The 24,360-nt window shown below is 40.6% G+C and overlaps 2 protein-coding genes and 1 pseudogene across 3 annotated transcripts; 2 read left to right on the top strand and 1 right to left on the bottom strand.

Moving 5' to 3' along the window:
* Positions 1 to 605: 605 nt before the first annotated feature.
* On the top strand, positions 606 to 12,362 carry saga (S-antigen; retina and pineal gland (arrestin) a; the record flags this gene model as incomplete). Its single annotated transcript, XM_079173448.1, is given in 14 exon segments — positions 606 to 653; positions 1,625 to 1,685; positions 1,840 to 1,884; positions 2,538 to 2,737; positions 3,979 to 4,038; positions 4,125 to 4,192; positions 5,167 to 5,302; positions 5,671 to 5,755; positions 5,923 to 5,995; positions 8,826 to 8,963; positions 10,048 to 10,138; positions 10,141 to 10,142; positions 10,794 to 10,865; positions 12,239 to 12,362. Coding segments are annotated over 14 exon segments (1,203 nt in total).
* On the top strand, positions 6,414 to 8,326 carry LOC306706382 (E3 ubiquitin-protein ligase TRIM39-like; annotated as a pseudogene). The gene has a single exon. The product of its transcript is annotated as an E3 ubiquitin-protein ligase TRIM39-like (transcript).
* A 5,738-nt stretch (positions 12,363 to 18,100) lies between the features above and the next one.
* LOC306705993 (uncharacterized protein) lies at positions 18,101 to 22,706 on the bottom strand (the record flags this gene model as incomplete). The annotated part of the gene is made up of 6 exons (XM_079172906.1): positions 18,101 to 19,035; positions 20,052 to 20,132; positions 20,302 to 20,382; positions 20,837 to 21,284; positions 22,469 to 22,597; positions 22,695 to 22,706. The coding sequence occupies 6 exons, from the start codon at positions 22,704 to 22,706 to the stop codon at positions 18,101 to 18,103; spliced, it is 1,686 nt and encodes a 561-aa protein (XP_079029032.1).
* Positions 22,707 to 24,360: the final 1,654 nt, after the last annotated feature.

Here is a 24,360-nt window from a genome sequence, read left to right as displayed (position 1 = left end):
TCACAGCCGGGTCTCCTGATTGGCTGACGAGGGCAGAGGGCGGCTGTGACGGACAGCAAGTGTTTACTTATAGAGCCTCTCTGACCGGAGACCGTCTGGTCCAACAGCTCATCTTCATCACAGCTCATCTTCATCACTGCAGCATCTTCATCGCAGCTCATCTTCATCACTGCAGCATCTACAGGTGAGTGTCTCTGGTTTGTTTTTAGTCTGAATATCTGAACTGAGCTCCAGCATCTTCCTCCGTCTGGTGAAGAGGATGACATAGGAACACAAAATGAAAGTTCCTTCTAGTAACTTTGAGTAAAAAATGTAAAATATACTTAAAGTACCAAAAACAAAAGTACTCATGACGCAGAATGAAATTGTCAGTTTGGGATCAAAGGCAGGTTTAAGGCTCTGATCATCGTGTCAGATATGACTTGTTTTAGTTCGTGACGGGTCGCTGGTTGTTTCTGAGCATTTTGCTCACTGATCCAGGACTTTGATGGTGAAATAAGAAAGCGTGACTTTTGTAAGTAAAGTTGAAGTCCATCGTGTTCTGAACTATTTCATCACAGAGAAGCTTGTTGTGTCTCTTTCTCTCTCAGGCTCTCTGAACCAACATGAGTCCAAAAAATGTCGTTTTCAAGAAGATTTGCAAAGACAAGTCGGTGAGTGAAACATCTGAAATCATGAGAGTCAAGAAGGTTTTCACAAACACGGGATGTTGAGAGAAATGTACTCATAAAGAAAAAACATTCCCAAACGTGTCAATATGTTGACGTGTGAACTTACCGCACAGTAAAAACTGCCCGGTGTGTGAAGATGTTTCTATTTGAACGAGCAGCATTGAGTTTGTGTCTGTAATCGTTTTCTACGTGTTTTAAATAAAGTTGCGGAGCAGAGAAACAAAAGACAACAGAAGAATTTGAAGAAAGTAAAATTAAACTGAACGATGAAAACAGGTTTATTTAAATATATATTTCCTTAATAAAATGTCGCATGAATTAAATGAAAAACATGACTTTGGTGTAATTTGTGCAGCTTTTCTAAAGAACAGAAACCTTATTGGTGCATCACATGTTCTGTGACGCAGCACATCAGTGAACGTTGGTCTTGTTTCCGTCTCACTGAATTTAATCATATAAAGCCGATCAGCTGATCGGTTGATCCTCAGGAGGTCGACTCAAAGTCACAACGTGAGTTCGATCGACAGCTTTCTGTCGGGTTACATGTTGATGTTCTATAAATGTTAAACTTAGATGTTTTATGCACAAAAGTCTTCAGTTTTTACAAATCTGTGTTTTCAAGAAAATGAAACATGTTGATCAAAGCTTTTCAGATTACAGCGACATTAATATCTTGTGTTGACATATAATTACTACATCAGCTGACTGTCAGTCTAAAACCTGGTAGAATATCTAATGAACTTTATGTTTAAGGTTTTAGTTACTGTCTGTTTTAGAATAGAGATCTTATTGATGTGGATTTGATGTTTGAGGACTGATGAGAAATAATACAAAGATGCAGATTAAACGTGAGGGAGCTGCTGATTCTGCTGCAGGTCTCCGCCTCGTTACAAATGAACGCAATTTACTTTTCTTTAAAACATTTAAAACAATAATCAACTCCGTTTCTAAAGGTTGGAGTCTACATGGGGAGAAGAGACTTTGTGGACCGAGTCGACTCTGTGGATCCAGTGGGTGAGTTTCCTCACTAATAAACACATTATATACAGATATATATATAATATATATCATATATTATGATGTAATTGTGCAGCCCTTATTGGGATCATCCTGGTAACTAAAAGGGTTGAACTCAAGATAAAAGCTCTTTGACCTTCTTTACCTCTAGATGGCGTCATCCTCATCGATCACGAGGCTCTGCAGGGGAGGAAAGGTCGGTCCCTGAACACACCACTCCGCGTTATTACAGGATGCTTCTAAAACATGAAGAAAGATTTCATGAGACAACTGAAGCCTCGTGTGGATGTTTTTAGTCTCAGTCATATGAAGTTTAATGTTCCCCTGAAGTAGCTTTAATAAAAATAATTTAATATCTGACAGAATTATCGATATTTTCTGTATATTTTCATCCAGATCCTCACTGAATCTAAACATATATTTTTAATGTTTTGTTCATTTTAGCGAGACACATTTAGTATCTTTGAAATGTTGAAATCTCCACTTTACTGGAACATAATTTGGACAAACAGAGAATCAGAAGCAGCTCTTCAGATCCTGCTTCCTGTTTCCATGTTACACCTTCACAGTTTAGTTATTGATGAATATGTTGTTGGCTGTGTAATTAATGTAACTAATAACTAATGTAATTTACAACGATTGTCAAAACAAGAATTTAGAGTGAAGTATTGTTAAACTATCGTACAGAACACGAACAATACAAACACAGAAATACACTTACAAACCAGACAGATGAGCAGAAACATTTCCATGTTTCTCTCCACGTTCTACTCATTGATCAGCTCAGACACATCGTCCGTCCTCTGTCCTCTGTCCTCTGTCCTCTGTCCTCTGTCCTCTGTCCTCCAGTGTTCGTCACCCTGTCCTGCACCTTTCGGTACGGCAGAGACGACATGGACGTGATGGGAATCGCCTTCCGCAGGGAGCTGTACCTGTCCACCCGTCAGGTGTACCCGCCTCTGCAGGACCGCGAGAAGGGAATCCACACCAGGACGCAGGCCAGACTGCTGCGCAAGCTGGGAGACGACGCCTACCCGTTCTTCTTCGAGGTGAGACGTGAGATCACGCTGCACGAGGGTGCTTTTATAACAGCTGCACCGTCAGGAAGAAGAAACTCGTTACCGCCGTGAAATACCTCAGATTATAGTCCTGCATTTAAAATGTTACTTTACCAATCATCCATCAGCAGGGAAATGATCCTGACCTTCATTGACAAGTTCTCTAAAAGAGACACTACCGACCAGGAAGAGACTCAAAAAGACCACAAAGAGACACAAAACAACTACAAAGAGACACAAAACAACTACAAAGAGACTCAAAATGACCACAAATAAACACAAAACAAATACAAAGAGACACAAAATGACCACAAATAAAAATAAAAACAAAACAACTACAAAGAGACACAAAACAACTACAAAGAGACACAAAATGACCACAAATAAACACAAAACAAATACAAAGAGACACAAAAAGACTACAAATAAAAATAAAAACAAAACAACTACAAAGAGACACAAAACAACTACAAAGAGACTCAAAATGACCACAAATAAACACAAAACAACTACAAAGAGACACAAAATGACCACAAATAAACACAAAACTACAAAGAGACACAAAACAACTACAAAGAGACACAAACTGACCACAAATAAACACAAAACTACAAAGAGACACAAAATGACCACAAATAAAAACAAAACAACCACAAAGACACACAAAACGAGTGTCCCAACTCCAGACTACACTACTTCAAAGGAGGATTAGCATTTCTTGTAAACTTTAGACTTTCAGTATTCAGAAATGTTTTATTGAGTCTCACATTACATCGAACAAATGAAATGCAGAATCTCTTCATAGCTGCAAAACATGAAGATGAATTGTGGACATTGAGGATGTTAACAATAAGAATCGTTGTTAAAATATTTTTTAGTACAAAATACACATTGATTTATTGTGTACTAACTGTAGAGACAATATATTTTGATGATTAGTAGATACTGTAGTAAATACTGAAGACAGTTAGTCAATTGATTTTTCTTTTTCATAAAAAACAATGTATTTGATGATTTAATCACATGGTGTTCATGTAATTATTAATTATCATTGACACACATAACTGACCAGTACAGTTAATGTTAACATAACTCCAGTCTGACTAAGTCTTAAAACTGTGTTCTATGTATTTCATTTGCTTGTTGTACGTGTTTAACTATTGGTGTTATCTCTGTTGTATCAGCTCAAAATGTGGGTAAAGTCTGATGACTTTGTGTTCTCGTCCTCTCAGTTTCCTGACAACCTGCCTTGCTCAGTGGCTCTCCAGCCATCACCCCACGATGTCGGCAAGGTAAGATCCCGACGGGGGAATCCAACAGGTACCGATGAAGCAGACGCATCGCAGGTTGGTGACGTCGGTTCTCTCTTCTTCTGCAGCAATGTGCCGTGGAGTTTGAGATCAGAGCGTTCAGCGCTGAGAGTCAGGGCGCTAAAATACGCAAACGGTGAGTTTCATCTCCGTCCTCTACGGGAGAGGATAAGGGACAAACATAGCGGAAAATATTCAGAGAACAAAGTCCAAATGTCATAATACTAAATCTAGTAGTTTTATTTATATTCAACAATAAAACTTCATACTCAACATTTTAACATTAAACTTAACATTTTAACATTAAACTCAACATTTTAACTTTTCTTCTTAACATTATAACTTCATGCTTAACAAATGTATTCACTTTTTTAACATTATTATCAACTTTCCAACATTTTCTGAACTTTTCAACATTATTATCAAAGTTTTAACTTCATTGACAACACTGTAATTTAGCTCTCAACATTTCATTTTATTGTAAACATTTCAATGTAATGTTCAACATTTTGACAATATTCTCAACATTTCAACTTCTTAAACAACTTTTAAACTTTTTTCACAACTTTTAACTTCATATTCAACATTATTTTCAAAATGTAAATTTCTGTTCAAAGATGTAACCCTATGCTCAACATATAAACGTTATGTTCAACATTTCAGATTTAATCTCAACATTTCAACATTATTTTCAACATTTGTATTTTGTTCTCAACATTTAAATGTCATACTCCACATTTCAACGTTTTTATCAACATTTCAAAATTATTCTCAACATTTAAAGCTTTTTCTGAACATTATAACTTCATGCTTAACAATTAAACATTATTCACAACATTTAAACATATCAATGTTAATTTATCTAAATAATGTATCTATTTTTTAAATGTATTAAAGTTGGCACTAATAATGAAATTATCTCAAAATGCAAAATGTGAAAGAATCTTCCTAATTCCTTCCCTGATGCTTGGCCCTAATACTCATCCGTAGACCTCAGATTACCTTCTTTTTTATTCGTAACACTAAAATAGCAGTAATTCAGAATAAGTGTCACCCGGACTTTATACGTCTGTATTATTTAAATTATTTTTTCTCTTCTTTGTCCAACAGCAGCTCAGTGAAGCTGATGATCAGGAAGGTTCAATATGCTCCAGAGAATGAGGGAGCGGCACCGTCTGTTGAAACCACCAGGGACTTCGTCATGTCGGATAAACCGCTGCATGTCAAGGCCAGTCTGGACAAAGAGGTGCGTTTCTTCATTATTTTTATCTTTAGCCTGTAACACGACGTCGTGAATGTTCTTCATGGCTGATGCACATTCTGCTCATATAACTCGTCACACCTCCGTCTGAACGGACTCAATGAAACCTAACGGTTTGATAAAATACGGAGTTGTTGTGCATTGTTATCATTAGAAGTGTTGCCTTTTATATCCTCTGATAAACACTGTTTTAACTCTGAACATGAGGGTTTCTGGTTATTTCTCTAGATCAGCTTGTTCACTAGATATTTGTAAAGCACTTTGTAATTACCTTGAAATGACCTCATGCATTGTCAGTAGTAGGAACAGATGATGTGTTGTTTCGGCTCTCTGAACTTGCATCTTGTTTCCAGACATACTATCACGGTGAGCCCGTCAAAGTGCACGTCAGCGTCACAAACAACTCCAGCAAAAACATCAAGAACATCATCGTCTCTGGTAAACATGACTGCTCCTTTATATCCACTACTGCAGGAGGGACGTTCTTTACTTTAAACATGCTCAGATGTAGTTGAGTTGCATGAAGCCAGAGAAGCTAAATGTCTGAACTTCTTGTTGCATGAACAAGTGTAAATGGAAGTCATGTTTCTTCTCGTCCTCCTCAGTGGATCAGGTCTCCACGGTGGTGTTGTACTCCAATGACAGCTACGTCAAATCTGTGGCCATCGAGGAACCGGGGTAAAGCACAGCAAACTACATTCTACTCAATTACAAAGAGAGGTTTCATCAAGTCTGTGGATCTAAATCAGTGTGTTGTTCTTTTGTCCGTAACATAAAGAAAAGCTGACTTCATGCGTCCAACTCTGTCACATCAGGAAGATATTTGTTTCTATGACGGTTTTCTGGTTGTATAAAGAAAATATAAATATAACTTTAACAGCCACAGCCACAATAATTAAAATATGTTTTGAATATGAAGGAAGAAAGAACTACCCGAGTATTCAGAAAGCAACACATTGGAATTACACTGACAAGACTTTTAGACCTCGGTGAACATTAACAGAACAAGGACCACGTGGTCTGTAAATTATATTGCTTCATCACACGGAATAAAACTGACCTCTGGACTGATAAAGAGTATTCTGCCTCACTGAGAAGAGACGCACTGACAGAAAGACCACTTTGACAACAAGTTTTCCATTCAGACTGAGAAAGGAAAACTACAGGAGGGAAGACTGGAGCACTGCCTCTTAGACCTGCTGGAGACTCACAAGAAGAAAGTTTAACTTCAAGTGGAATCTCAAGAGAAGAAGGGAGTGAAGACTAAATGGCTTCCAGGTTAGAGGAAGATCTCTGCTGTTCTGTCTGCTGTGAGGTCTTTAAAGATCCCGTCATCCTGTCATGTTGCCACAGCTTCTGTAGAATCTGTCTGCAGAGCTGGTGGACAGAGAAGGAAGTCCAAGAGTGTCCAGTTTGTAAGAGAAGACATCCAAAGGATTCACTACCTCCTAACTTTGCTCTAAAGAACCTGTGTGAGAGTTTCTTCCAGCTGAGAGATCAGAGAGCTTCAGAGCCTCTCTGCAGTCTGCACTCTGAGGAACTCAAACTCTTCTGTCCGGACCATCAGCAGCCGGTGTGTCTCGTCTGCAGAGATTCAGAGAAACACAGCGACCACAGATTCAGACCCATCGATGAAGCTGCTCCACAACACAAGAAGAACCTTCAGGAAGCTCTGGAGCCCTGAAAGGAGAAGTTAAAGGTTTATGAAGAAGTTCAAGTGAAGTCTGATCAAACAGCAGAACACATGAAGGTCCAGGCCCGACGCACAGAGAGGCAGATTCAGGAGCAGTTTAAGAAGCTTTACCAGTTTCTAGAGGAGGAAGAGGAGGCCAGGATGGCTGCACTGAGGGAGGAAGAGGAGCAGAAGAGTCAGATGATGAAGGAGAAGATGGAGGCTCTGAGCAGAGAGATAGCAGCTCTTTCAGACACAGTCAGAGCCACAGAGGACGAGCTGAGAGCTGAAGACGTCTCATTCCTGAACAACTACAAGGCTGCAGTGGAAAGAGTCCAGCAGCGCCCCCTGCTGGAGGATCCACAGCTGCTCTCAGGAGCTCTGATAGACCAGGCCAAACACCTGGGCAACCTGGCCTTCAACATCTGGAACAACATGAAGGACATGGTCTCCTACACTCCTGTGGTTCTGGACCCAAACACTGCTGGTCTAGGACTCATCCTGTCTGAAGATCTGACCAGTGTGAGACGAGGAGAGGAACAGCAGCTTCCTGATAATCCAGAGAGGATTGATGGTTTCTTCTGTGTTCTGGGTTCTGAGGGATTTAACTCAGGGACTCACAGCTGGGACGTCCAGGTTGGAGACTGTGAATACTGGTCTCTGGGTCTGTTAGCAGAGTCTGTCCAGAGGAAGAGGGACATAGAGTCTGGATTATGGAGAATACGGTTCTATGAAGGTGAATACAGAGCTGACTCTCCACCATCAGATCAACTCGTTCTCAACGTCCAGAAGAAGATCCAGAGGATCAGAGTGAATCTGGACTGGAACAGAGGAAAGCTGTCGATCTCTGATCCTGAAACCAACACACACATACACACCTTCACACACACTTTCACTGAGACGATGGTTCCATTTATATGAACTCTGGATCTCCAACTGAAGGTTTCACCAGTGAAGGTCTCTGTGACTGTAGAACAACATGATGAGGATGATGATGATGATGATGATGATGATGATGATGATGATGAACAGCTAAACTTTAAACATCCTTGAAGAACTCTTTCTTTCAAAAAGGGTTCTTGTGGATAAAACAACCCAAACTGATTTTAACATTACTTCCTGCTTCAACTTTGACCCGATTTACTTATTGTAGTTGTGTTCACACAGTTTCTTTAGTGATGTCACCTTGTTCCCAGGTCTCAGATATTTTTAATGAAACAAAGTTTTTCTTAAAAATATGATAATAAACAGACAATTCCTAACAAATACATTAACATTTAACATGGTTTTAGCTTGCCTCTTTGTTTTATTTTTATTTTCTCAAGATATTTTCTCTACATGCAGTTGGAAAAAAGAAACTTTGTATTTACAGTTAATAATTGAATTTGTCTGTTCTTCATTTTCATGATATAACTTGTCTGTTGTTTGAAGTTAAATTTAAGGTAATATTGTCACTATAACTTTTATTGGATTAATCTTAAAGGTTTGTTCTTTTGTCTCAATAAAATAATTGTATTAGTCAGAAAACTACAGAAGTCTCTTTGGTTCATCATTTAGTTTTGAGTGTGAATGACGTCGATTTGAATCTTACAGTGAAGGAAAATTGCTCCTCATATGTTTTCATTACACTTCCTGGTTTAGCTTCCCTAATTCTTTAACATTCCTCAAAGCTTTTTCAGATGAGTTTCCAAAGTGAGCCGGAGGACATTTAAGATTTGGATGCTCGATAGTAAAATCATGGAGCGATCATTGTGCATGACTGTTTTATGTTGGTTAGCCTCTTGGCTGCTGTATTCTGTGTTTTCTACTAAAGTTTATTGCTCATTTGTGTCTCAGGGATTCGGTGTCTCCTGGGGCGACCCTGCAGAAAGTCTACACCTTGCTGCCTCTGCTGGCCAACAACAGGGAGAGGAAGGGCATCGCTCTGGACGGCAAGCTGAAGCATGAAGACACCAACCTGGCGTCATCGAGCATGTGAGCAACACATCCAGCCTCTTTAAAAGAAAGCAGTTGTTAGATGGATCCCGTAGATCCAGTAGATAGATACAGGCAATACATCTACTCAACAAGGTTTAGGTAACAAAACAACTTAGTTATGTTTAGCCAAAACAACTACTTAAGTTTAGCCCACAACACTGCTTAGTTAAGTTTAGGCCACTAAACACTACTAAACACTACTTAGTTGAGTTAAGGAAATGGTTAGGTTTAATTAAGCAACAAAAGAAGTTAGTTATGTTTCTGAAAGTAAATTACTTGGTTAGATTTGGGCAATAACACTAGTTTGTAAGGTAACAAAACTACTAATGTAAGTTCAGATAGAGATTGTGAAATACTTAGTTAGATTGAGTTAACAAAATGATTTAGTTATGTTTAGGCCACAACACTACTTAGTTAAGTTTAGGAAATTATCGTGAAATACTTGGTTAGGTTTAAACAACAAAACGTATCAGTTACATTTAGGAAAATAAAGTGAAATACTTGGTTGGATGTGGGCAATAACACTAGTTAGTTAAGTTAAGATAACAAAACTACTAATGTAAGTTCAGGTAAAGATTGTGAAATACTTAGTTAGATTTAGGCAGAAAAAAACTATGTGAAATTCTTGGTTATGTTTCAGCAACAGAACTCAAGATTGTAAAATACTTCGTTAGCTTTTGGTTAGATTTAGGCAACAAGACTGCTTAGAAAGATTTACGTAACAAAGCTACCTCAGCAAGTTTAGGAAAAGATTATACTTAGTTTCGTTTGGGGAAACAAAACTACTCAGTTAGGGTGAGGCAACATTAAGCATCAAAACTACTCCGTTAAGTTAAGAAATAGATTGTGAACTTCTTGGTCAGGTTCAAGCAACAAAACTCCTGGTTTTGTTGACCCATACACCTCCCCTTCCCCGTTCATGATTACGTAGAATTACATGCACATTTATTTCTTGGGATATCTACAGTTTACTAGGAATAGCTGCAGATGCTGCATGAGAACAGCCTCCTAAATGACAGTTCGGTCATTGAGTCAGATTTTTATGTCTTTTATCAAAAGTGTTTGTTTTTTTCACTTTCAGTGTCAAAGACGGTGTGCTGAAGGAAGTTATGGGGATCATGGTTTCATACAGAATCATGGTGAAGCTCATCGTCGGAGGGTCAGTCGCAAGTGTTTGTGTTTCCCAGAAAAGACATTTAATATTAGAAAACCTGATGGAAATATGACATTTCTGTTAGCTTCATGTATCAATGAAAGATCTCATGAACATCATCATTTATCCATTAGCTCTATGTCCATTGCACTTTGTTGCATTTTGATTTTTATCAATACAGCAACTTCTCCACCTCATTCAAGCATAAAACGTTGTTTTTTTTAAGGCACAGACACAGTTAGAAGCCAGCTAGATGTGGTGGTGGAGCCCAAAAAGAGAGCTAAAAGAGAGAATATTGGACTTACATTCATTTGGTGACACAAACACAAAGACTCCTAATGATTATTCTGTAACTGATGGATGTAAAAATTCATTACTTTGGATTGAGTTTGAAGTCACTGGCTCCTGACTGTTGCCATCTTTCAAATGTTTGTTTTGTTCAAATCAAAAGATTCAACATCATTTTTTATTCTCTGTTCCAATCTTCGTCTTTGTCTCTGTCGTGTTCTCAGGGTGATGGGATCAAGGTGAGTTCATGTTGACTTGTTTTCATCAATAGTAGTAAGTAGAAAAGTAGAAAGTGACAAAATAATATAATTGTTACATCATGTACTGTGTATTCATTCATTAATAAAGCTGCAGTGAGAAACACTTTGTTTTTGTTTGTAATGCAGTGAGGTCGGTCTGGAAGTTCCCTTCAAACTGATGCATCCTAAACCTGATGCAGGTAAGGAAACAACACACCCGTCCATCCATCCATCCATCATCCATCACCCATCCATCCATCCATCCACCATCCATCCATCCATCCATCCATCCATCCACCATCCATCCATCCATCCATCCACCATCCATCCATCTATCCATCCATCACCCATCATCCATCCATCCATCACCCATCCATCCATCATCCATCACCCATCCATCCATCATCCATCCACCATCCATCCATCCATCCATCCACCATCCATCCATCTATCCATCCATCACCCATCATCCATCCATCCATCACCCATCCATCCATCATCCATCCGTCCATCCATCCATCATCCATCCATCATCCATCCATCCATCACCCATCCATCCATCATCCATCCGTCCATCCATCCATCATCCATCCATCCATCCATCCATCCACCATCCATCCATCCATCCATCATCCATCCATCCACCATCCATCCATCCATCCATCCATCACCCATCCACCATCCATCCATCCATCCATCACCCATCCATCCATCCATCCATCACCCATCCATCCATCATCCATCCATCCATCCATCCATCCATCCATCCATCCATCCTATTGTTAACAGCATTATTTACTCTAAAATAACTACATGTACATAAATGTGTTTATACATGATTTTCATAGTCGGATGAAAGGAAGTCGACAAACTAAAGCTTCTGGTTTTCGATGTCTTTTCTTTCTTTATTGCTGGCAACAGTGAAGGAGAGGTAAGATGGTTTTCCAATCAGCGATTAAAGGAATGAATTACTTTGAATGTTTTTAAATCTTTGATGAAAGAAGCGTCAGTCTGTCGGAGTTGGAATAAATGAATGAATGAATGAATGAACAGGACATTCTGACTACTCTTTGTCCAAACATCGATGTGTTTGTCGTGATGCTTGGTGTAAATGTCCTCCAGCACCCTACCCTCCACTACATGACCCATTCTCCAGTTCTTTTATTTTTTTTTTTTACCAAAAAAAACAAAAGTTCTGTTTGTTTGTTTTGTTTGCTCCTCTTTTTCTTTTTTGTTTGTTTGTTTTGTTTGCCTTTATGTAAAGCGTCTTTGGGTACCAAGAAAAGCGCTATATAAAATTAAAATATTACTATTATTATTATTCATCTTAGGCCAAGATCATGTTTTCAGGATCTTTTATCACTTCGTCCGCTTTAGCTCCTGTTAACTTACCTGTATCTTCATCAGCAGTGGCAACTTTCCTATGTTTGTACTTTGCTTTTAGAATTTTTGTGGAATTGCCTCGTGTCTGATTCATTAGAGTTAAAGTCTGTTTTTAGCTTCACCCGACTGTCTACATGTGATAAATCTCACTATTGTGCCGATGATATCAAATGCTAGCAGCTCTTCTCTAACACGGCTGTCATCTGCAGTGAGATGGAGGAGGAGATGGAGTTCCAGGAGTTCAAGCGTTCGTACCTGAAGGGGATGATTGATGACGAGGACGAAGATGGAAACGTGTCGGGTGGTGACGACATCGCGCCCAAAGAGAAATGAAGAAAGAGCTTCGACCAGAGTGACGACGGCTGAAACTCGCCTCAGAGTTTGTGTTGTTAAGACTTAATTAAAAGGACCATACCTGTGTTTTTGCATGTTTTAGTACAACTTAGGCGTACTTCAGTAAGTATCTAAAGTAGAAGCAGAAAGGCTCCAAAACACAATGACAGCCCTCAAATATCATTGTCTCATCTTCTTGTTAAAGCTAACATGTTAGCTATCAGATGCTTATTCTCACATCCAGCAGTTACAGACCTGACGACCTGACGACTCATCCTCCTGAGGGAAATATCTGTCTCTTTAGCTGCTAATTGCGTCACTGTGTTCACCATCTTGTCTCTAAAAGAGTCTGCTGGAAGCATCTTCTTACACTTTTACTAGGTGTGGTTGGTGAGAGCTGGAGGGACTCAACCATTCAGTCTGTATGCAGCTAGTGGAACCTGCTAATATCTGCCCAAAATGTTTTGTATCTTGTAAGCAGCGGATATGTTCAATGTCAACGTTTTCGCATTCGGTCCGAGCAAGTGACGCAGTAAGTTGAGCGGCACTTTTGAAGGTTACCTGGTAAAATAATAAGTTAAACAAGCAAGAAAGTCCACTTAGGTCAATACGGGTCAAACAACACAAGCCTTTCACCCAGGAGACCACTGTTAGTGTCCCGTGTGAAGCTATAAGTGCATTGACTTCATGCTTGCTATGTTTCGTTACATAAGGAAGACCACTAAGGGTCATTGTTGGTTATTTGTGGTACTTACGATGTTACAGTTGTTACTTTAGGTTTTTACTTGACGTTGTTACGTTGTTAAGTTGTTACGTTATGTTATTATATTTTAATACGAACCATGATCTTTTCCTTCGAACCATAACCAAATTATTTTGTTGTATAAACCTAAACAATCGTTTCACAACGTTAACCATGTGGCCTTGTGTGCAAGCGGGACACCAGACTGATATGAAACATACATTTATTAAATGTATTTCTGGTTCTGAAACGTCAACATTCAATGTATCCTTTGGTTTGCAGAACAATGCCAACACCTTCTGGTGACTGGGTTATCATACCAGGTCCATATGTGTCGACTTGTCGGCAGACTCGGTGTCTGAATATGTTCTGAATAGTAACGTTGAGTCTTGGAGCGAATAAATATTTACGTACAACTTTTAATATTGTTGTTAAATTGCATTTAAAGATGATTTCTCTTGGCTAACATGCAAAACCACCGCTATGGTCCTTGAATAGAATACCTGATGAATCTTTGTAAATTCATTGGCGAGAAGATTGTTTTTGTGCTTTTTCAGTAACGCAGGTAATTTGTGACTCTTGACTGCATTTTTAGATCTGAAGGATCAATAACGTTAGTCGTCTGTTCCTTTTCTACAATCTGACAACAAGTGGACTTTGTGAGGCTCAAGAAGGAAAGAAAAGTTGGTTTTGAGTTTTTTGTGACTGTGAGTTCAGAATGTAAAGACTCGTCGGTCGTGTTACTGTTACTTACTGTGAAACCGACGCTGCAGGCTTCAGATTTACAGGAGCAGCATTTATAAAAGCTAAACTTTATCTGGATGTGATGCAGTTTGAACTCTGCGACAATAAAAGATGTGATTGTTTCGTTCATGCACTAAGCTGCTCGTTCTTGGTGTAATGCATTGAGTCTTCATGCCCTGCGATATTTTGCTTCTATAACTCGTCTTCTTTCAGACGAGAGGAAAGAAAACATTTATTTTACTATTTTGTCTGTTTCCGTCTGTAGATTTCTCCTAAATGCACCAAAATTTACCATCAGATAATGCCTCATTTGCATATTAAAAAACTGTGTTTTAATGTGAGTGATGAAGTGGTGAAGCTTCATGGTGATATCTATGAGTTCATGTGTTGACCCTCTTCACCTGTAGAGTCTCTAAATGTCTGTAATTGAACTAAACATCTCTTTAAAGATATAGTTTAAGAAGTCTGGTGTCAATATTATTCTTTACTTTATCTCTAAATACTTTCTTACTTCCTCGGTTCCTACCGAAGACAAAAATCTTCAAATAAAATAAAATACTTTAGTATATGTTTGTTCTACGCACACAAAAGTTTAATTTCTCTCAAATTCTGTCCACACATTTGTTCAAATCTGTGTCAGTGAGCCGAGATGATCCCTCCACCTCACAGGTGTGGCCAATCAACACGCTGATCAGCTTGATTAGTACACAGGTGTGCAGGTCACTCTGAAACGTGCACGTGATGTAGAAAATAAAGACACGTTTATCAGGAATCCAGAACTCTGGAGTTCACATACAGATGTGCAATGTTTGGTTCCACAGCATTGTTTCATGGGTTTGTTTAAAAAAGGCTCATTAAAGTCAAACAAACAGACTATTTTCAGCAGCGGATTGAATCCACATTAACATTAAGAGTATTTGTGTCAGCAGGACGGCGTATGTGGGATTGAGTCAGAGTAAACTAGTGTTTTAATGGCGATGAACGACATAATTAAGAAATAACTTTTTACAATTAACACTTGAAATGATGAAAGAACTTGCAAATGACAAGGTAGTAAACAATGTAAACCATACTGTGTTGTTTCATTTGAACTTCTTTAGATTAAATTTAACTTGTTTTTCTCTCACTGGGACCTTTAAAAGAGGAGAATAAGATGATCTGATATTCTATGAATGATGCAAAACATTAAAGTCGCTGAAGAAACAGTCGGACAAAAAGAAACCCTCAGGAGAAACTTTTAATTTCAGACAAAAACCACAACGACAGCGCGTGACACACAACGACATGTAACGCTGAAGACGATGCTTCAGTCTGATCGTCCAATCACGTGTCCAGAAAACACTGGAGGTGTCCAAGCTTCTGTTTTGATGTTTTTATGAATCATTGGTTTTCATGTAAACCCAGCCTCTTCCTTTGATTGATAAAAGTAAACATAATAAAAGTCGTATATATGTCATATGATGTAAATGAGATAATTCCACGTGTTCCCAGTCTGGCTGAGTATCTGCACCGGCATCTACGTTTTATTAAAACCAGTTAATCTTCTAGTAGAAACGGGTGAAACGCTCTCACTCCACCAGCTTCTTTCTTTTATGAATTTAAACTGGATGAAGATGGAGATTATTTTGCACTTTGCACTGCTTTACCCATAATTCACAGTCCAGCCTGTTCATGACTTTGTTTCTCCACCATCTTCGTTCCTTCATAGCGTCGCCTGATCACCTGCTGTTTAAACATCTTAATCAAACCTCTGTCTCAACAAACTCTTCTTGATTTCGCTCTAAGGCACGATGACGATTCACATATTTACATCTTCCATCAAAAGAAGTGAAATTCCTATTACGATCTCCGCTGCTAATTCGAGCGCTCTTTTCTTTGCCAGATTTATTTGAGTACAAATTGTTGATTCTTGACTCTTTAAACTAAAGTGCTCGATGACATAAACTGCACTGTGACAATCAAACAAAGGGTTTAAAGGGATGTGTTTGTACTTGTAACCTCACACAGGGAGAATTCTGTCTCACAAATATGAGTGTTATTCGTAGTTTTTCGTCACTTGTGGCTGAATGTCGGCCGTGTTCTGGCACCGAAGAAGATTCAATAAGAGCCGGATTTGGCTGTTAGATTTGGCAAGGCATTGGGCGTAAAGCCTTGGACAACTATAGCCACGAAAGCCATTTTGGCTGTCAGTATAATACTCACTACCAATACTGTTGATCAGCTGGAAACCGCCTTAAAACAGAGTGCAATGATCAGACAATCTCCTGCCCATCAATGCTTCAATTCAGTAAAACCCCAAATCATAAGCTCGCCAGCAACACAAACAAAACCATCAAAACCATCACACGCGCAGTAGAAAACACATCATACGCTTTATACCTGCATCGAATAACCAAAGATGTAATGTTGCAGAGTGCAATGAGACAAACCAAACACATCAGGTCCTCCGTTATCCCAACGATGATTGAATACAAGTCATGTCAGTCAAATATGTTCTCAAATCAAATCAGTCAATAATAAGAGTGACACAATGACGTTTCATTCATTTTGTATTTGTTTTTTTACCATGAAATGACAGCTAGGTTGGTAATATTGTCTACCGGCACAACTTAATCAAAAGTAACCCAATTTGTGAGGAAACTCCCCCAATCTGGCAACACGGATCGACATGAAGTTTTCCAAACAATACGTTTTGACATAAGGTTCAGCTCAGACCGGTTTTGAGTATTTCCTTGGCCTCTTTGGACTTTAAAGCGGTTTCTAGCGAGGATGTGAAGAAGATGAATACTTTCTGATCTTCTTTCCATCAACACGGGAAACAACTGTTGACTGAACGCGTGTCCAGTGAGAAGGCTGCAGGTTTTCTGAATCTTCTTTGTAGTTTGTCAAACTCGACTCTGTCGCTTTTGTCTGAAATAAAATCCCTAAAACTACGCTGCAGAAAGCTGAAGAATATATTTACTCTGAGGATGCAAAGTGATTTTAAAACATCTAGAGCAGGTCTGAACCTCTACGGCGACTGTAAAAGTCAGCGACCAGCTCAGCGCTCGAGCCATTTATTAAAGTAAGTACCAATCAAAAGCATTAGTCCAGCTGGCACCTGTAAGCCTACATGCATTTTCATATTTCAGTGAGTATTCAATCATGAGAGTGAGTTTATCTCCACATGTAAAAGGAGGGTATTTTCCTGCTTAATCTATGTTTGTTTTCATTTCTTTAAATATCTTATAGTTTGAGTCTTTGTTTGGTTTCCAGAACTCCAACTCAACAGAATGGTTTATTAGGACACACACTGCAAAAATAAAATCTAAAAAGATGACCAAAGATGTTGCAATTCATCCTCAGGGGAACATGAATGTCTGAACCACAGTTCATGGAAATCCGTCCAACAGTTATTTAACCCAAAACCACAAAAGTCGACCTCATGGTGGCGCTAGAGGAGAAGTCAGAGCATCAGCAGATTCATTGGGATAAGTTTTAGTGTAATAACAGCACTTTTATTAGCTTTTCTGCGGAATCTGCTACAAATGGAAAACTATTTCATATTGAAAATTACCGAAATGTTCTTTGGGACAGATTCCCAAATGTGGAATCAGTTTATCCAAATACTGGCTATTTGTAAATGTAAGCCAACGTTTTTAGAGCTGGGAGGAGCTGCTGGCTGTGTAAGACCGGCCGGTCGCAAACAAAATGAACATGTGACTGTTTTTTTAAATATTACTCTGACTGCCATAAGGGTAGCCACTGCATGTTTAACCATGGGGTATTAAAAGATTATAATAATAAATGAAATAAAGAACCAGCAGGCTCGCAGTCAGACAGGTTGGTTAATAACACTACATTTGAACTCTTTGTCAACCCTTTGTCTCTGACCAGCAAGTGAACTGATGTGCTTTGGTATTTCTGTAGTTCCTCATGGCGGAGCCATCTACACCAAGAGACACTGCAAAGTAAATAAAAATGTCCTCAAATGAGATTTCAGACCGTTTACATGTGATGTGCTCCCAATAACTGATGGATGTGGTTCTGTAAAAAGCATCCAGATTGTCACAGTGTAGCTGCTGAATGCTCCCAAATAGCAACATTGTTTACAGCCCTGCTAGCACTAAACAAACACAAAAGCATTCGAACTAGAAGGGGGAAATGGGCGGGGCAGCATAAGGCGAATACCCCTCCTTTAAAACCTGCAGTTATAGAGACACTGTGATTGGGTGTGTGAGGACGCTCCGTCTGTAACGCGACTGACTGGAGCCTACTGTGGTGGGCGGGTAGTGGGGGAGGGGCTGTCCCATTTGAAGCTTTGCGCCGTGAATTTCGGCAAGACCGTCGGTCCGGAATGAGGAAATCCTCGTCCTCGGGGCATTTGGCAGGAGTCGGGGTACATCAGATACCCTGAGAACGTGCTGCTGCTCTCACGGTCGGTGAACATGCCGTTAGTGTTGGAGTCCCTCACCTGCAGCCACACCTTGTCTCCCATGGTGAGGTGGAGGATGACGGTGTGGCTCATGGTGGATGGGACGGTTGTTTCTGTCTTTTTGACTACGGGGGAGAAGTTTAGGAACAGGCCGACCTTGAGAGGCTTTCCACTGACGGCCAGGCTGAAGGTGAAGACGTAGGTGCCGTTGATGGGGGCGCTGTAGATGCTTATGAACGTGTCGAAGTGCCCCTGCATGTTGAGGTGGATGCGTTGGAAAGGAACGGGCCAGTTTGGAAACGGAAACGACTGGTTGAGAGACGCAGAGAATGCTGATTTGATGGCCGGGGAGCAGGGCCCAGGCGGCCCCATGAGACCCATACTGCCCTCATTGCCTTTTAGCCCGATGGGGCCCTGAACACCCTGGGCACCAGAGTCCCCTTTGTCCCCTTTACCCCCCTGTTCTCCCTGATTCCCATCAGCGCCGTCTGTCCCATCCGTGCACTCGCACAACCCCTGCTCACCTTGATCACCCTTCTGGCCGTTCATCCCGGAGTCACCGGGCATACCCATGTCGCCCTTATCGCCCATATTACCCTTGGGTCCCAAAGATCCCTGGACCCCAGGAAGACCCCGGGTTCCGGCTGGTCCAGGGACTCCTTGTTCCCCAGGGGTGCCTGGTAGACTCTCACAGGAGGCAGGGCATGTACCAGTTTCACCCTGGGGGCCTTCTGATCCTGGTGGGCCTTCCAGTCCTTGGTCCCCTTTGTCTCCTGGAGACACACATCAAGAATATTTGCGTTACATTTTGATGTACAATATATTGATATTCAGGTGACAAAGCTGACTGTTGTCTGTCGGTAGCCAAGGAGGATAAGACTATAGACATATAGAGCCTCAAATTCTGCAGAGGCTGGAGGTCCTCGTATCTTCACACGATGATATCCTACGAGAGGTTAAGCTTAGTCTATACTCGCTGCGTGCCAGAAATTGGCATACTTATGGTGGGGCGCGTGGATCTTTGCGATCTTTGCAACTTGCACACGTGGTACACGGGTATGAAATGAAATCTTCATTGGCGTAAATGTTTTGAAGCCAAATCAAATTGTTAACAGGACATTCAACCTTTGTTTCTTCATAATGCATTTAATGCTTGACTTGTTTTTACATGTAAAAAGGTAATAAACTAGTCCATGAATACGAGAAGAAGCTTTTCTTCTCATTTTTCGTGCATTTTTCCTACGAAAGCCTGCAACACGTGTCAATTTCCGCTTGTTACATTCATACAATCTCTTCAAATGAACTTCTGTCTTCACAGGAAACTCAGGCAACAGAACTACTTGGTAAGGTTTAGGAACAGATCGTTGTTTAGGTTAAAATAACCACACGAAAAAAATCAACACGCTGTTTGTTCGGCCCGTCCACCTCCGCTTCCTCCTGCCCTGGGTGTGAATTAGAGGTCTTCAACATACGAAAGAAGAAAATTCATGATATATCTACTAATTATGGCGCATTATTTTTCGTAGGTATAGCTTTGAATGCTGGATGAGCCAGTCTGCTTCCTGTTTCCTACCAACCATGACCATCCCCTATTCTTAAACAAGAGGTGATTGTTATGGCCATGAAACATAATCCTTCCTCAGTCAAACCTTGACCATCGCAACGTTAGATCAGTTTTACCTTTGAAACGGTGAGAAATCAAGATGTCTATGTGACAGTCCTCTTCACGTAACACTAGTAACCCTTCACACAGAGTGATCCTTTACATGTAAGACTGATGGAAGCAGACCTTTGAAGCCCCGCTGGCCCTTCATGCCGGTGAAACCGACGGCGCCGAGACTCCCTTTCTCCCCGAGGTCTCCCTTCTGACCTGTAACCACAGACAGAGACAGAAATATCATTACAAAGAAATGAAAGTTCATGTTTTATTGAGGATAAGTTGTGAAACCAGCTTCCAGGTTCAGTCTGGGGGGCGGACACACTTTCCTCTTACAGTTAGCGGTGAAGTGATGATGCAGACTCCTTGAATTGTCACTCACCCTTTATCCCTCCACGGCCTGTGAATCCTGGACGACCAGGGAAGCCCATCATTCCTCTTCTCCCGGGACTCCCAGGTGCACCTGATCACAGATCACAGTCAGGCCTTGTGTTGTTGGTGCTTTGCTTCACTGACTCGCTCAACACTTATATCTCAGTCCTCACTTCTCCTGCAGAGACCAGTGGCTCTTTTTTTTTAGGTCATGGCCTTCTTTAATAGATTAAATTCTTAAAACAAGCAAAGTCATTGAGCGTTATCTCAACAGAAGTGTGTGAGATGAGTTTAAAAGCAAAGGAACAGTTTAGCATTCAAAACAGATTGAATATCTTGTTACCTTCAAACACGTTTCTTAATCTTTAGTAAATCTGTGCTTCACAATGTTATTTATTAAACACAAGATTGAATCTTGATATTGCGCCCTTAAGACGCTGTGTATGATCACCTGACCCTCAACACCTGGCAGTGATCTCAACCCAACACGTCTGATATCTGGACGCCACGGGGACCCAACAGGTGTTTTGAAGTGGTCTACGTACCTGCAAGGCCCCGGTCTCCTCTGTCTCCTTTGGGCCCCGCGGTGCCCTTACAGTGCGAACAGAGGCAGAAAAAGGGAATCTGGTCGAGGGTCGGCGGCACCGGCGCGTTCCACAGCATGTCGCAGATAGAAGTCATCGGGAACAACGGCGAGTCGGGGTCTCCGGGCATCCGGGGAAAATTACTACCGTTGACACCGGGTGGCCACGGTTCATCGCGGGACATTCGGGCCATGTGGGACATGGGAGTGTCAGACATCCAAGAGGACTCAGAGGACTCAGAGGATTCAGAGGACTCAGAGGACTCGGAGGACTCGGAGGATTCAGAGGACTCGGAGGAATTAGTCATGTTGTAGGTGTTGAGGTCATCTCCACTGCTCTCAGCGGTTTCATACATGGCTGAGCAGAGGGAGGAGAGGACGAGGAGTCCCAGCAGCCAGGACAACAACATCTGGAGGAAGAGGAGGATGAAGGGAGCTGTGATACTGACACTGTGTCTGAGAATGTTTTTCAAACAAAGTGATGAACGAAGTGTCTCATGTGCACATGAAATCCAGATGAGACCTTTCTTTTACATTTAGTCACATTTCTTTCTGCAGAATCACAAATCTGATTACAATCTGTCTCAGTTTTTTGTGCTTCATGTGAATTAAGATTGACCCTAACTGACAAAAACACCAGAAGAAGAAGAAGAAGATTTAGTTACAACAAGAACACTTTAGCTGTGGAAACTAAACAGCTTCATCCGTAAACGAAGACAAACACACGGATGAATCGAGACGAAAGTCGTTTCATCTTCACAGCTTTCACTCTCGACACAGATTCTTTCGTGGTTTGAACTGATCAGGGATCAGATAGTCAGATAATCGCCTTCTGGACGATGGTATGTGTGGAAATCACAGGTTTTACTTCATTCCGGTGTAACTTACAGTTGCATTTACACCTTTTTTTAACTCCTGCTAGCAATCAGATTCCAATCCTTCTTGGATTTTAGACACAATTCAAATACAGTAATAAAAAGACATAAAGACGTTGGAGACACCACGAGGTCCTGGACTTTGGGTCCAGAGTTCACATGGAGCTCACGCCGTTTTGGGCTGATTTGCTTGGTGTCTTGGAAGCGTCTGAGCCTGTATCTACGTGTCTCTGTGTGATTCCTCATCCAGTAATCTAGTCCTTCAAGGCCGTAGAAGATCCCCCTTGAGTTCCCATCGGGGACCCAACCAGGTCTCTTAGAGGGGGGCTTCGGTGTAAAAGATTCCCCTTCGATCTAAACATCCAGTGCTGGTTCCTCAATCGAACCAGAGATGTGTCGCCTCTTCTGACACATGAAGGGACTCTACTCTGTAAATCTGCTCTGAATGCTGCACTTTTGTTTTAACTTAAATCATCCATTAACGCAATTCATATTTAAAAATATTGATTAATTTTCCAAATTGAACCTTATCTGGTCGTAGATAAACTCAAGACTGAAATATTGAGATATTTATTCCTTATTTAAATACAACATAGTTGGAAAAGAAGAATTCTAAATCTTTAAGCAAACTATATTTTTTGTTGAACTTTTACTTTATAGAAAAGTGCTCAAACCAACCGGTCTGCATTATCTCCCAGCCAAACAATAAAAAGACTCACCGCTCCGTCCGAGTCGCGCAGCATCGTCTGGAGAAGGAAGTGTGAGAAGATGATCAGGATGGAGGAGGCTTTGATCCATTTATAAACCTCGCCCCGAAACAAAACTTCTTTCAGGCTCGGTCTCACCTTCTGGGAACGCAGACAAAGACTGAGGAAGAGGAGGAGGAGGATGGAGGAGCGTCTTTATTGTCCTGAAGAAGAAGAACTGGGCCCTCCGCCTGCTGACCTCCTTCACCATGAAACAGCAATATATATATATATATATATTACAGAACAGAAAGAAGAGACTCTTCGTTTATCTCTGCATCATCTTCCACCCTCCTTTTTTCTCTCCTCCTTTCAGATTCTCTCTCTCGCTCATCTTTCCTTTCACAGCTCTCCTTCATTCGTCATCTCGCTGTGATCTCTGTTGTTTTCTGTCACGTCATCGGTGGATCAGATCAAAAAAGTGTTTTGTGTGAATGCTGCAGATTAAATCCAGTGTTATTTCTCTGCAGAGTTTTAGTTCTTGTCAGAAGAAATCAAACCATCAGAGAGAATAAAACACAAACTGCACATTGGTTAAAAAACACAAGTATATAGATTCTCCAGTGATCTCCTAAAACAGCTGTTTCTTATCAAACAAACATTTTAATTAGTCAGAATAACCTACAGTGTGATGATGATGATGAAGGAACAACAGTGAGGCTCATTGATGTGTGTGTGTGTGTTTTTGGGGCATTGTTCACCTTCCACAGAGCAAAGTGTGATGAGCGTGTTTCTCTGTAATGTGTTTTATTTTGAAGGTGGATTCTAACGTTGAGGTCAGATTTTCTTTCATTAAAAACTAAAACTGTCAAACGTGTTTTCTGTCTTTTTCACTAGTTACTGCGACACGCTGGAGAACGAGGAGCACGGCGGAGCTTTTCTCATTCTCTTATTTGGACTAAATAAAGAAACCTAAATAAACATTTATTGCCGTCGCCATCTTGTTTTCTTTTGGCAACCAGTGAACAGGAAGTGACCATATCTGGACAGAGGAGGAGTGACGCAGCCTGTATATTGCACAGAGCGCAGTGATTTTGGGTTATAATACATTTAATACTGGACTTGTTTCTTCTCAGGGTTTGTATAAAGGTTCATGAATATGAAATATGAGTTTACAGATAATTACAGCCCCTCCTCGTCATTGTGGAGGCTGGTTTGTGGCTTTTTGTCGGCTACACTCAGAAAGCATTCAGGGCTGTTTTTCACTGTACTTTTGCAGAATATGTTTTCTGTTCATCCTCTCAACATGACAGTAATCCAACCCTGTGAAAGCTCCCGGTCTTCACAATGAGCCGCATGCTTTTATTATTTAATCCAACCACAGAGCAACAAAACCTCATGGGATCATGACGATACGGATATTAATGAAACTAATTACAAACATGAGGGTTTCGTGTATTTATGTGGTTGCTTTCTATCCTCTCTTTGCCTCCATCTCACTTTCCCTTCTCCTCCTTTCCTCCCTCCTTCTGTCTTTTCTTTTCTTTGTCACTTTTGGTGTCGATGTGCGATAAGAAGCTCAAATCTGCATCAGCTGCTCCTCCAGTTCGTCCTGTGAAAAGAAACCAGATTCCAGGCCGGGTCTCATCAAATAGAGACAATTTGTAAACGTTGATGTATTTGTTACGTAACTTCCGTTCTTCAGTAACAAAACTTCACTCGTTTTTTTAAATTCTAACTACGATCGTACGCATGTAACAAGCAGAAATTGACACGTGTTGTTGGACTTTTTGTATGAAAACACATGAAAGATGAGGAGTAACTTTCTCTGCAAGATTACTGTCCGAGACCCCCTGAAAGCCTCTAAAGTCTTTAACAATGTGATCCTGGGTCTTTTAGTGAGAACCTGGATCAAAGCAGGACAT

This window comes from Pholis gunnellus (assembly GCF_910591455.1).
Source record: "Pholis gunnellus genome assembly, chromosome: 14".
Taxonomy (NCBI): Eukaryota; Metazoa; Chordata; class Actinopteri; order Perciformes; family Pholidae; genus Pholis; species Pholis gunnellus.
This window is presented reverse-complemented; position numbering and strand designations above follow the sequence as displayed.